Source organism: Helianthus annuus, chromosome 14 (assembly GCF_002127325.2).
Source record: "Helianthus annuus cultivar XRQ/B chromosome 14, HanXRQr2.0-SUNRISE, whole genome shotgun sequence".
Lineage (NCBI taxonomy): Eukaryota > Viridiplantae > Streptophyta > Magnoliopsida > Asterales > Asteraceae > Helianthus > Helianthus annuus.
In genome coordinates, this window is record NC_035446.2 from 67,566,548 (window position 1) to 67,581,593 (window position 15,046).

Consider the following 15,046-nt stretch of genomic DNA (forward strand, 5'->3'; position numbering starts at 1 on the left):
ACTGGGAATAGGTTGAGAAGAGAACAGAATAGATCTTAGTAGAGATGGTATAATATACAAATCAAATGAGATTTTCTCAGTTTGATATAGGTTTCTTGGGTTTCTTTTGGGCACTTGAGGGCCTCTTTCGGGTGTATTAGATCTATAGCGCGACAACGTACAGCTAGGTCAGCATGTATCTGGATGCAGCAGAAGCTGTCGTTGCCTAGCACCTCCAGGTCAGCATATATCTGGATGCAGCAGAGGAGGTACACGACTTTTTTCAGAGAAGATTTCAGAATCAGATCAAAATTGTGTGTATCGGGAAATATACAGACATTCAAATAGAAATGAGCTAATTCCAAGTGACTATCTTTCCTGGGGTCATGTACAATTTTAGTTCTAACAGACATACAGCCAAGATATCCCTAGATAAAACAACAGTATAAAGACCCAAAACTTCAGATTTTGGCAATCTATCAACGCAAGAATTAAGGTCATTAAACCATACACCACTAATGTGTTCCCCACTCATATTCAGTTCATTTAGGTTTATATCACATTGGTAAGTTGATTATTTCATGCTTTTGCCTACTGGTACATCATATGATGAAGCTGCTATCACACTTAAGCAATTTAGGTTCAAGTTCAGTGTGACAGTCTAACTTGCTGATGTACTATCATTTCTCCTTTTCACACAGTGATAACTCATTTTTGATTTTCTATTTTTTTTTGTTTTTGATTTTTCAATTTTTTTTTTTATGTTTTTGATTTTTATGAAAAGCAGTAAACTATTTACAAAAATTCTTATGAAAAACCAGTTATTCAGGATTCCTCATCCCGTTGAGTTCGACTAAGTGTTCAAAGCGAGCCCTGTCAAATGCTTTAGTATAAAGATCTGCCAGGTTATCTTCTGTGTCGACTCAACACTTTGAACTACAAATTTAAATCATTTAATATATATAAATCATCAATCTCACACCCCCCGTCCTGTGCCTGAAGCAGCCACTATCAACATAAGTTGATAATCCTCCTTAGCAGCTCCTGCACACACTAACTTAAAAAATTAGTTAGATTGGGGGACCCAAGCCTTAATGGTCTTGGGTCGTCCAAATTCACCAACCACCGGAACGTCCATCCAATATCCATTACTCCTAACTGGAGTCTTGGATCTTAGACCTGTTGGAATTTGATTTTGATTTCGATACCAAGAAGCATTATAGTTATAATTTCTAAAGCCATTGTTATAAAAATTTCGACCACCATTATTCTGGTATCGATTTTGATATTGACTTTGACTTCTGAAATTATTTGTATTTCCATTAAAATTGTTCATTCTAGGTGAACTGCTTCTAGGTCTCTGATATCTGCTTGATGGAGATCTAGGCTGAAATCTTTGTTGATTTCTTTGAAAACGAGGAACTTGAGGAGTTCCTTTTTCAGCCTTATCTACACCAACAGCAACATTCTGTGGTTGCTTGGGAGCAGATTTCTTTGGAGAATTTGAACCTTTCTCCTCACTCACCTGTGCTTTATTCTTTTTGTTAGGACAGCAGCTAGCTACATGTCCCTTGGTGTGACATTTGAAGCACGATCTCTTTTTCGAAAACTTCTTATTGGAAGTTTTTGAACTAGATTCAGATTTCACATTATTGCTTGACCCAACCTGGTTCCCGTCCATAACTTCGTCAACTTTTTGCTTACCTTTCTTTAAAGGACAACAACTCGCCACGTGCCCTTTGTTGTAACATTTAAAACAGGATATTTTCTCTTTGTTTGATCCCTTTTTAAATGTGTTGGTCTTGTTGTCTTCAGTATCCTCATCCAATTTATGAGGTGTACTGTTAGACCCAACAGATTCTTTCAAAGAAACTGGACTACTTGGCAAGTCCACAGCTATCGGATCCACTACATGTGCAGTGGTTACAAAATCAGTTAGCTCATCTTCAGTTGGTAAAAATGAGTAGTCAGAAGATGAAGCTTTTGTAAACCCCACCCCTGTTTTATCATTACTTCTTTTTAAACCTTTTTGAATTTGAGTTCTGACTAACGAAGAATTCCCAAAATTATGTAACTTCCCCTGAAGTTCTACAATTTTGGCTTGTGCATCAGCCAATTCTGTGCACTTTTCTGAAAGCTCGTTATTCGTTTCTTTCACAGTTTCACGAGCCAAATCAATTACCTGTAACAGTTCATTGACTTTGCTTGTTAAACTGCTAATTTCCTGTTCATTTGATTTGAGTTTTTCCAAACAGTTTGACTCTCGTTTAATCAAAAGAACATTTAACTCTTTTCGGTTTTCCAAATCAGCCAACAAAATTTTGTTTTGTTCCGATAGTCTGTCAACTTCACCCTGTAGTTCAGTGCAATTATGACACGTATGACTTACAGGTTCTGGTGTTACCTTCACCTCTGTTGTACGTTCATTCACACCATCCATGCACTTTGAAACCTCTGCAGCCTTCTTCTCAACCTTCTGTTCAAGAGCTTTCTTCTTCTCTTCTTTCACAGCAACTACTTCTTCATCAAATGCACGATCTCCTACACTCTGTCTTGATGAATTCTGATAGCGTTTTCGTAAAGCTTCCCACAGATCATAAGAAGTCCCATAGTGCTTGATGGTATGTTTAATTCCCTCAGGCAGGGACATCTTTATCACTGCTAAAGCTTTCTTCTCAGCATCAACCATCAGTTTCTCAGATTCATCCATCTTGTCATAAGAAATCACTTTTGTCCTTCCTTCAACACGACGTGTAGGAGCCATGTATCCATCTATAATACAATACCACATTCTGGTATCTTCGCTCTTCACAACCAATTCAAACTCCTCCTTCCAGACAGCATATTCGTTAACATTTGTAAGCTTTGGCCACTTCTCGACATTGTCCACTTTAATCATCTTTAAACACGTTTTACCGTAACCGTACTGATAAAACCGTACAAAAGTTGTCCGAAAACAGTGGTTACCAAATTATACCGTTAGAATCGTCTCGAAAAGACGAATCCAATGATATATAATGTCAAAAACTGAATTCGGGATTTTCCAGAGTCAAACGAGTTACGGATCAATTTCTATTTGCAAAACACCGAAAAATTTCCGACGCTTGCCAACTGAAATTCCACCTCTTAATTTTGCTGATAATTTCGCTGATAGGCTGCTAAATTCGCTGGTCCTGATGTTTGTTAATTTCGCAGACTTAGTTCACTAGCCAATTTCGCAGACTTATTTTCGCTGGTTAACTTCACAGATTAAATTCGCTGGTAATTTCGCGAATACGACAACTGGTAGAGTCACCGAAACCGTGTTAATTTCGCTGAGGAAAATTCACACGATTACCAAAGTCGCCTTTGGATTTTAAATTCGCCGATCACCGAGAAATTACGTCCCAAATTCGCTGGTTATTAATTTCGCTGGTCAGTCAGCAAAATTAATCAATTTCGCTGGTTATCTTTGGAAACCTAATCTGTTCGAAAATCTGAAGATTCTCCAACACAACCTGCAAAATCAAACAAGCAAATCAGCAAAGTTTTTACTAAAAATCTTGATGAACTTGATGAAGAACACGAAGAACAGTCTTCGAATCTTCAAGAAATTCAGCCAAAATTCTTCAAAACTATCAACCACAAACAGTCCTGCAAACCCTAAAACCTGCAAAACAGCAATCAAACAAACCAGAATATCAAAACAGCCAACAAAATTCGAAAATCAAGATCAAACACACAAAAATTTTCGAAAATTTTAACAACCCTAATAATCAGGTTTCAAAAATTTTGAAAATTTTACTCCCTGTTTCTGCAGCAACAATTCTGAACCGAGCAATCAAGAGCCTAACGCTCTGATACCAATTGTAGGTCCCCTTGATGTTATGGATCGTCACAGAATCGTCTATCTAACCTAGAGTGCGGAATCCTCTAGATCAGATTGTAGCAGAAAACGTGTAGAACGCAAATCACTTTCAACCGGGTTTCTATTGATTATCAAACAAACGTATTACAATCAATCAAACCCTAACCCTAATTTTCGTCCAAGCCTAATTGCTCTCACGAAAATACTCTCTCACAAACTGTTTTGGCTGATTAACTGATTAACTGATCAACCTAAACCCTAAAGCCTAACCTTGTTTATATAACACAAGGTTTACTATTTGGGCTAGGGTTTGCAACATAGGCAAAGCCCAATTCGTTTCCCCTTGACCCAAATGGGTTTAGTTTAGCCCAAACACTATAAACTCACTATTACAGAGCTAAACCCGCTAACCGTTTATCGTTTAACTAATTACAAGATATCCAAAGACCAAATCTAAGCTGTTGTCACAAACATGCACCAACACTTTCCAACTTTCTTCATCAAATTTTCTTTTGTCAATTTCGGAAAATTCTCATCGTTCACCACTTGAACGGAATTCACAATCTTTTTATCAACCAATGACTCCTCTGATTTTATGGAATCAGATTCATTGTCAAAATTACCCTCAGATTTAACAACCCATTTTTGTTTACTTAAATCACCTCTTCTTTTGTAAAACCTTTTTGAACTTTCTCCATCCTCAGAAGTAGAATTTTCAAACTTCTTAATCATGTTTACAGATTGTTCTTTCTTATCAGCACAAGTCTTTCTCCAAACAGAGTTAGAAGAAACTCCCTGTTTTTGGTAGTTGGACTTAGGGCAATTCCATGCTATGTGCCCAACTTCTTGGCATTTGAAACAGGTTCTTCTATCAACTCTTTGAACATATTTTCTCACATTCTTCTTCACTTCAGCAAGAAACTCTTGATTCGACTGCTTCCAGAACGGTTTCTTCTGCTCATCCTCTGAACTTCCTCCATCCATTTCCAATACCAGATGACAATATCTATCAATTGTCTGCTTTGTTGTTTCATCTTCAAAAGCCACAAACGTATCAAATGATTTCTTCAATAACGCAACTGAAACTGTATCAACCGGTGTAGCAAGAGCATTGTAAAAGTTCTCTTCCATGTTTCAAAAATCAGATGATACTTCGGGAAATACCTGAAAACACACAAGCAAAAAACAATCAGTTTTAAAAATTTATGAATTAATGAAAACGAACTGGTACTCGAACTGGTGAATTTTTTCTTGTGCGAACTGAAGGTTGACAAACTGTGCGAACTGCTATGACCCGGAACAATTACAAACAACCTGACTCTTTGAAACTTTTGAACTTTAGACTGTACGAACTGACAGAAACCACAACTCAAACCACGCGACTTGACTGACAAAACGACTTATCGAACCGTGTGAATCGACTGAACTTCAAACCTTTTGACCTTACTTTGATGCGTACTGAACAATTTTTGGTACGATCTGACAACTCACGCAACATGGGTACACTACTTATCACCACAAAACAATATCACTAACTCAACATATGCAAACATTATGAATCAAAATGTCCAGATAATCAAATGACAAACACTTTTGACATTTAGAGTATTAACTGTCGATAAAGCACAATTATCAACTAAGGTCGATATATAAGTGAGTCTTGGGCCAATCACAAACTAAATGTCGATAAAACTAATTTGATCACAAACAATTTTAATCACAAGCTGATTGGGCCGAAGATTATGGGCTTTACAAGTTTAATTGGGCGGTGCAAATTGTAATGATTGGGCCGCTGATAAGGTAGTGGGGCGGTGGATGTTAATGTTGATTGGGCAATCAGTGAAGGTGGATGTTTAGATCTGATAGGGCCGCTATATGTGAGCTGGTTATTGTTCAATATATATTCAAACTTTAGGCCAACAATAAGTAGTGGGTTGCTAAAACGGTAGTTGGGCGGTTCAATTCTTTAACTGGCCGACAACTTCACAATTATCCTATGATTCTATTTGACCTCAACTTATACATCTTTATCATCTTTCAAATGTAACATGATACAGGCATGTGTTATCTTATCCCAATGAACTGACAACTTTTTAAAACTTCGATATGTCAAACACCTTTTTAATTGACAAATATCACATGTGACTTCCTTTTGCTATTCCCAACTACTGACAAGTTCATGATTATCTTGTTCAACAATTAACAAATTTTGATGGTCATAACAGCGAAATAGATGTTGTCTTATGAGCGAGTCACGACTTTGGCACAATGAGCGGTCCTCAATTGTCTTAAAAAGCGGTTCAAAAATGTCACAAAGAGCGACCCTCACTTGAGCGGTCCTATGAGCGGTCCAGAATTTTCTTTTACCAAATGAGCGATTCACAAATGATAATTTGGAGCGATCCTGGATGATGTCAGCAAAACACGAACATTTTTCGAGCGAAAGTTCAATTTTAATCAATTTTAATCCGAATTAAGTTCTGAAAACTTTCAGGTTTTGTTAAATCATGATTCCGCACACAATATGTAAATTTGAAGCGATTTTGACCGTAAAATGTTTAGTTTTTTTCGAAAAAGAAGGTGTAGAAGCAGAAAAATGATGAAAAACGAGCTGTATATGCGAGATCTCCTCCTCCTTGGCTCTGATACCAATTGTAGGATCGATTTCGCGACCTAAACGAGTCGTTCGGAAGAGCTCAACTCCGTTTCAAAGGCGGAAACAAGGAAACGGATGCGTACACAGCTAGATTCACACTTTAAACCTCTTGTAGATTGATTTTACACTGTTTACATTCACAAGGAAAACCGGCAATACCTCGGTACCAGATCTGAAAACTGTTACAAATGAAATGACAAAGTAGCCTATTTATACTACTCTAGGACCGCTCGAAATACATTGACATAAAGACGATTCAAACAACAACCTTAAAAGCGATCCACAGATTTGTCGTATAAGCGATTCCAACTACTTCCATAAAAGCGATCCGTAATGTTTGACTATCATGAACCCTTCTTGTGAACTCTTGATTGGACCTTTCATACTCAACATCTCATTGGATCTCCTAGTGGTGATGTCTCATTGGACCTCCATTTGGTCCAATCAACACAAATGGAAATCATGAACTTTGACTTCTAAAATGACTTTGTCGTTTATGAAGCTTTGATGTAATTCATATTATATGTCACATGATGTAAACGGCCACATTTATTTCTTGCATCATGACATCACTTGTGATGTCACCTAGTGATGTCACTCGTGATGTCATGCCTGATCGGATCCGCATCATGACCGAGACTCGACAAAAGACGAAGACGACAGATGACTGCACCAACAAAAGTCAATTCAAAATCAACAACTGCAGGATGCCAGTTTTTTGGACCTAGATTGGTTACCTGGCAGTGTAAGAAACAAACGTCTGTGGTGCTATCTACATGTGAAGCGGAGTACTTATCTGCTAGCAGTTGCTACTCTCAGATCCTGTGGATACAGCAACAGATGCGCGACTACGGTTTGCAGTTTCTTAACACACCTCTTTTTATTGATAATGAGGCCGCAATAAATATAACAAAGAATCCAGTACATCATGCTTAAACTAAACATATAGAAATTCGTCATCACTTTATTCGCGATTGTTTCGAGAAAAAGTTGATACGAATAGAGAAAATCCACACTGACGAACAGAAAGCTGATTTACATACCAAAGCTTTTGATAAAAATTGGTTTAAATATTTGTTAAAACTGAATGGTATGAAGCTTCTTTCGGTGTCGGATGGCATTATTGACGTTGATGAGAGTACTGTTGCGGATGAAGATGAAAAACAATCTGCAATGGTTTGTCGATTTTTTACTTGTTTTGGTATTTAGGGGGAGTAGATATATTTTTTAGAAAAATACAAAAACAGTAAAAAAAATTCAAAAATACAAAAAACATGATAAAATTTTAAAAAAATCCAAAAACAGTAGAAAACTGAAAAAGAGCATGTGTAAAAAGGGAAAATGATAGTACATTGGCTAGACAATTACAGTATGCTAAAGAATTGTATAGATTAAAATGAGTTAAACAGTCTCACTGATGATGTGTCGATAGGTTTTCGCACATTTAGTAGATTTATTCGGGATATAAACCTAAATTTCAAACTTGCGTAATTTGTGGGGAACACTACTTGGATATATAGGTAACCCCTGAAATCTCGTTTGAAAGGTCCCTTATTCTGAGATACTAGGACTTTATGCTCAGTGATATCTGGGGTATTATTCCGGGACTTCTGCTGAATGGAAGTTCTGACCTAGTCCCCGAATAATACTTTCCGCATTGCTTGAAATATAGCACCACCCTCAGCATAAAAAAAACGATGAAACATTGCAAAATGCTAATCGTGTGTTGTTTAATTAAAAGATCCTCTAAAGGGGACACACCGAAAAGTCGAAGCCGTCATCTCTCTGCGTATACGGAAGTATCGACCTGAGCTCTCACAGCCCTCGCATTTAACCCCTGACAGATATCATCTGTGGTATACTCACCTGTAAGGCTGAATCTTTGGGATTCTGGATACGGGAGTATATTCAAGAGGTGGGACACATGAATAAGCTAAGTTCATAAGACATCTAAATCGTATCCTGGGTAATTTGAAATTTGTGTGAGAATTTAAGATGGATCAGTATATCAACAATCAAGGTGAATTGTTTAATTCTGAATATGAAATGAAGCTTAACGGTACTTGTAATTTGTCTGAAAAACTGATATGATTCCCTGACACGCTCACCAAAAATATGTCTGTAAATAGTTTAATTTCTTTACTTTCTGCAATTTAAGTTTCTGTATTTCATTTCTTAGTTTAGAACACTTTATTAAAATCCAAAAAGATTTTATTTCTGCTTTATTTTTTGACAAACCAAAGTGGAGAGTTAATCGTTGGATTCTTGAAGATTGAAGCAGATGCAGGAAAAGTTCTGAGCTGAAGAATGAGGAGAGCTTACTGTGACAGAGTTTGAGTGATTTACAAGTTAAAACAAGTTCATTAATTTGATGCTTGTTACATTTTTCAGAAAAAGTTTGAAAATGTTTTACAAAATCAGTCTGTATTGTTAAAAGATCAACCAAGGTCATTAAATTGGACTTGGTAGATTAATTGAGTAATCAGGGTCATTAACATGGACCTGAATACTTGAGTGCATTTCTAGAACTGATAGACTGTGTGTTTTTTGTGAAAAGATAAGTTTGTAATGTTTGATGTTTGAGACACAGGTTTTGGACTTCATCATTCCCACGGCATCTAAGTGTTAGAGATTGAACCAGATCAAGATCTCAAGATTCCAGCATACTGAGAGGGGGAGTCTGTGAAAGGGGGAGTCTGGATCAACAGTCAAAGGGAAGTCTGAAGATGGAGCTAGGAAGTGAACCTGAACCTGTGAAGATAGAATTTTTACGATGGAAAGACAGAGTTGGAGAAAAGACCAAGACTGAAGACTCGAAGCCGAAGACTTTGTCAACATCCAAGGAGTCTGTTGGTGCACTGAATGTCTGTCAACTACGTCTTTAGCGAGTCTTAGGTCTAGATAGGTTGTACGGAGTTGAAAAATTGGTTTGGTATAGTTAGAGGTTAATTTCGCTCCAGATGACACTTATGTCATTCTAAGCGAAATCAGATAGTTTGATAATTTCGCTCTTGTGCACATTAGAGTAGGTTTCGCTCCTAGGGTTTGCTAGGGGGTTTCGCTCATTCGATCACATGGTGATTTCGCTCCTGGCGTTTGGAGCGAAATCAGCTTCAGTATATATACCCCATGTGTGATCTTCATTTGAGTATTCTTTGGAGCGAAATCTGAGTCAAGGTGCTGCCGGATTTTTGTCAGATTTGTTGTAAAACGACTTAGAAAGTGATAATATAAGAGGAAAATAAGAGGAACAGCTGTGTAACTTCATTTACATTGATTCCGCCTTTGTATCTGAAGATGAACTGCCTTAACTGACTATTTAGGGTCATACAACGGTCCAACAGTTGGCTCTGATACCAACCTGTCACACCCCGATATTTCCACGTATTACCGGTGGGCCCGGTGGGGAGTATCGTGACGTAGTTGATATCATCATAGTCAAATAATCACAGTTTAATGCACAGCGGAAGTCTAAAGTAGATATATTACAAACCGATTCAAAAGTAACATCAAATATTACAACGGATTGTAAGATGGATGCACAGGCGGATCTTAAAACAGAAATATAAACACTGTTCAACAAACTTTAGACGTTTAGAACTTGCAAGATTCCTTATTAACGCCCTGCGCTCCCAGCCAATTTACGTATAGTACCTGTCACTTAACCTTTTTGGAAAATACGTCAGTTTACACTGGTAAATACAATTAACTGACTCTTTTGAAAATCTTTATGAAAATTGGTTTAAATGCACACAAGGCACAAATATTCTTTTATATCTTGGGATGATTATATTAATAACAATCTTGTATCAGATTTACATGTTTGTCCAACATTTAGGGCCGGTGCTTATACAACCGATCAAGATTAATCGACACACCACAAATATAACTCACAAGAAGTTACCTCACGAGTGAGTATATCTTTTACATACGCAACAGGAGGTGTTATGCCTACACCCTGTGCTTAAGTTGTGGCCATTTACACTTTTTAAATGAGCCAAGGATATCCAGGACACGATCATTAACCCCCAATGTTATTTGTTATCAAGCAATACTGATTAAAACGGGATTATGCAATTTAATCATCTCCGATTAAAAGGTTTCTACACCCGACCAAGCGGTATTTTTATAATAATGTATCCCAAGCCCGTATAACGGAAAATAAGTTAAAAGTATTTACCTGAGCTTAAAATGTAACTTTATTCTCAGCCGTATATTCAAATCAGCAAGCACAAGTACCTCTACTGGGGTTCTCAATCTGGAACGAAAGTTTTATTAACCTATTAGATTCCTAACGGGTCTTATTTAAGTTGTAACTTAGACCGGTTAGTTTTAAGGAAATGTTTACGGTTCAAAATGCGAGATTAAGCAAAGACCGGATTAAAATGTGATTTAGACCCGACAAGTATGGAGACTTGTATAATATGGGTAAAACACATTCTGAATTTTGAAGTGAAAATGATAAGGTTTGACCCATTTCGGTTAATTTATGCAAACTAGTTACATAAACCGTACCGAACGCGAAAAATGCATAACGGGTAACCAAAAGATTGATGAACATGTTTCACAAGTTGATATGCCTTAAATATGTTGGGATATCAGTAGGATACCTTCCATTATGCCCAAAACGGATTTAAAATCAATTTAAGCCCCGTAGGGGTATTTTGGTCATTTTAAAGGTTATAAAAGAGGTTAAATAGTAATCTAAGGTTCTGGTCTAAAATAATCAGTAAAAATATTTATTTTATCAAGTTATATCAGTAAGATATCTCACATATGTGAAATTTATCATTTATGGCCAAACTATGCACCGTAGGGGCATTTTGGTTATTTCACATATGCTTTAAGGGTTAATTTTGGAAATCTGAATTCAAAACTTTTATTTACATTTAAAGTATAAAAATTTATTCATAACATTAGTAGGTGTCAAGATTTAGGTGCCAAATATGGTTTTAAACCATACTATGCGCCTAAATCGCATAAAAGTCGGTATTTGACGGTATTCAGGTTAAATAAGTAAATCTAAGATTTTGATCAATCTTTACTCTTTACTGTTTAAAATAATTTATTTAATATATAAAATCAGTAGAAAAGGTTTTGATACGTAAAGGATGTGTAAAACTCATTTTATTAGTAAAAAGGGCATAACCGTCAATTACCGAGTCAATGCAAGAACCCTATGTTATGATCATTTTAAAATTTAATAAAAATTTCCAAAAATCCCAAAATATTATATTACATCACTAGGTATAAAGTTTGGTGACAAAAATTGGGTTTGAATGGGTTTTATGCCAAAGATGCCGTTTAATTAATAAAAGCTTTCATTTGACATCGCGTATAACTTCTATTATAGACCACAAACTGATGTCAAACTTCTAGGACACATTTAAATATCAGTAATAAAGGTTTTTGTCCTCTAACATTTTCAAAAATCTTGTTTTAATATCATAAGGGCATAATGTTCAACTTTTAAGCATTTAACGGAAACATGCAATGAACTAGGATTTCTATGGAACCATGTTGTATACCCTTGGAGGGTTATACTAACATATAATACGGTCCTAAAGGAATCCTAAGGCATATCTAAGCTTAGTTAATTGGGTCAGTGTGACAACTCGTACTTTAGACCTATCTTGTAACGTTACGTATTTGCGTGAGCTACCCTAATTGATTAAATGCATGTTTACGTGATATGTGTTTCTTTTGTATGTTACGAATTAAATGATTGTATGTATGTTACTTGAACTCGAATCGCACAACACCTACTCGATTGCATAAACCCACTCGGTCCATATAATTGGACTCGAGACCATGAGGTAGCCCAAGTGGGGGTTTCGGCCCACTCCCATTCCGTACGTATGCATGCATACACACCCCATTAGGGTTTTGTTTTACACAACTTGGCAATATAGAACACACACACAATCTCTCTCTCTCCCTCTTGGCCGGAACCAAAACCGAAGGCAGCCGACTACTCTCTCACCGAAGCCCTTAGATTCGGATCCTTCTTCCCTTGTCTCGGTTAGTTTGATGTTCACTGCTTTCATGTTTTATATGTGTATAATCGGATTGCTTAAGCTAGGATTTGGTTGGCATGTTTGATCGTTCCGGGTTGTTTTGAAATCAGTTTTTAATAACTGTTTATATAGATGATACATGATTGCTGATGTTGTTTAGTTCTTGATAATCGGCTGCATATATGAAGTGATAGATATTCGGTCCGAGTATAACCGGTTAGGTTGCATGCTAGTCTGATAATATGATTCATGATTCGGCTTAGGTTTGTCTAATAATATGTTCTTGATGCTGTTATGATGATGATTTGAAGGTGTTATGAAACTGTTAACTATCATGTTTGATCTGAATTCCGAAACTGCCTAAGTTGTTAGCTTGAATCACGGAACTAATTGACTCGGATTATGGAAAGTTGTTACAATTGATAGACTTAACACGGTTGCGAGTCGAGACCACAAGCAGCATAACTCGAAATCATGGTTGCGAGTCCCGTTGCGACTCGAAACCGGACCATGACAAGCCGAAACCACATTGCGAGTCCCGTTGCGACTCGAAACCTCCTTTTTCGACTCGAGATCGCTGGTTGCGACTCGAGACCAGTTATTTCGCACACACTGTTTTGGACCCTACACTATCACGGGCCCAATCGATTGGGCCAAGTAATTGGACTTACGTACTTGACTGTTAATCGGACTGTTTATGTTAGCTGGGCCGGGTGTAGTTTGGGCTTAGACATCCGAATCGCACACGTGGTGAATTGCTATACTTTGATCGTTACATGCTTGCAACGTGTTAATTTATGTGATACGTACGTGCATTACTTGAAGTCAAAACCTGACTTGTATGATAACCCTGTTAGGACGTGGTTGACCACCCTTAGTTCAAGAAACCCTCTCTGTGTATCTGCCGAGCAACCCAAGGTGAGTTCACACTCTTACCAAGGCATGGGATTCCCGGGGTGTTGGGAATGGGATTGATAAGGATAAGGTTGTATGGACTCATACGGACACTGTTACTAGACTACCATATCATCGTCCTCGGTTGTGCAGGACACATACGTAAAACCTACGTATAACTAAGTTACCCGCTATCCTCGGTTGTGAAGGGTACTCACGTAAAGCCTGCGTGAACAGATATTTACTACTGCCTCGGTTATGTCAGGCACTTACGCAAAACCTACGTAAACCCCCGCGTACCCTATCCTCGGTGGTGAAGGATACTTACGTAAAACCTACGTAAACTCGTACGTATTACTGTTCTCGGGATATGTAGAAAACTTATGGTTACACATAGTCTAGTGGATTAATAACATGGGAAGCCCCCACCAATAGAAACCTATATTGGCCCAGTAGAGCCACTTGATACTCATGAACTTACTGTTACGCATTTACTTTCTGTGAACTCGCTCAACTAGTTGTTGACTCTCTGCTGCATGCCTTGCAGGGCCTTAGGTACTAACGGAGCTTGCACAAGGAGGAGCAGGTCGTTGTGGGCAGGTGGATCGTGATTACTTATTAAACACTTATGACGTGTTCAAACATTAATACTTTTGTTGAGTTTTACATAAATGCTTCCGCTACATTTACTTATGTTGGTTTTGATAAACACCTTTCGTATTGAAGGATAACTTTTACTATTTAAATTACTTGTTCAATATGATTGGTGGCTTGATCCTGGTCAGTCACGCTTCCAAGCGGTGATACTCCACAGGTGGATTTTGGGGGTGTGACAGATTGGTATCAGAGCCATTGGTTATAGAGAACTCGGTTTTAATATGGGAAAACGTTTTATTAAAACCAGACTATAACCAGAACAGTGCTCTCAACGATCCACAACGACGCTTCGCTCCACGTGCAAGACTCGACATCCTAGGTAATAAGGTTTATGTTTATTGCCTGTTTGCTAGAACTGCTTAGAACTTTGCTCGCATTACGCTTAGATACACATGACTTGTTTACATGAGAACACCTACGTGCTTACACTTTTCTGTCATCGCCCTACTCGCGAACCACTCTCACTTACGTTACTTTTACTATGAAGATCATGTCTGGACGAATCAACATGACTCAAGCCCAGCTAGAGGCTCTCGTTCAAGCTCAAGTTGCTGCGGCACTTGCAGCTGCTCAAGCAGGTAGTATATCCTGTCGTCGTAACTTACGCTAGGATCTTTAGATCCTACACTCCTAAACTAGCCCATGTATTTAAACTTTGCCCTATTCGTACACAATAGGTCAACACGCGCAGCAACCTGTATGCACTTTCAAGAACTTCATGGACTGTCGTCCAAGTACCTTTAGTGGCACTGAAGGAGTGGTTGGACTCCTCCACTGGTTTGAGAAGCTCGAGTCAGTTTTCGAGATGTGTGAATGTCCTGAGGCTCGCAGGGTGAAATACGCCACTGGCACGCTAGAAGGAATAGCACTAACTTGGTGGAACGCCCAAGTTCAGATCTTAGGGTTGGCAGCTGCTAACGCCACACCCTGGAACGAATTCAAGGAACTGATCAAGAGGGAGTATTGTACTCGGGAAGACATCCATAAGCTGGAGGA

General features: G+C 37.9%; 1 protein-coding gene across 1 annotated transcript in view; it reads right to left on the bottom strand.

Moving 5' to 3' along the window:
- LOC118486494 overlaps positions 1-2,629 on the bottom strand; it is a 30,950-nt gene extending 28,321 nt beyond the window's left edge. Inside the window, exon 1 of the mRNA XM_035982977.1 lies at positions 2,369-2,629. Coding sequence (XP_035838870.1) covers positions 2,369-2,629 — 261 coding nt within the window. The remainder of the gene's footprint in view (positions 1-2,368) is intronic.
- Between the last annotated feature and the right edge of the window lie 12,417 nt (positions 2,630-15,046).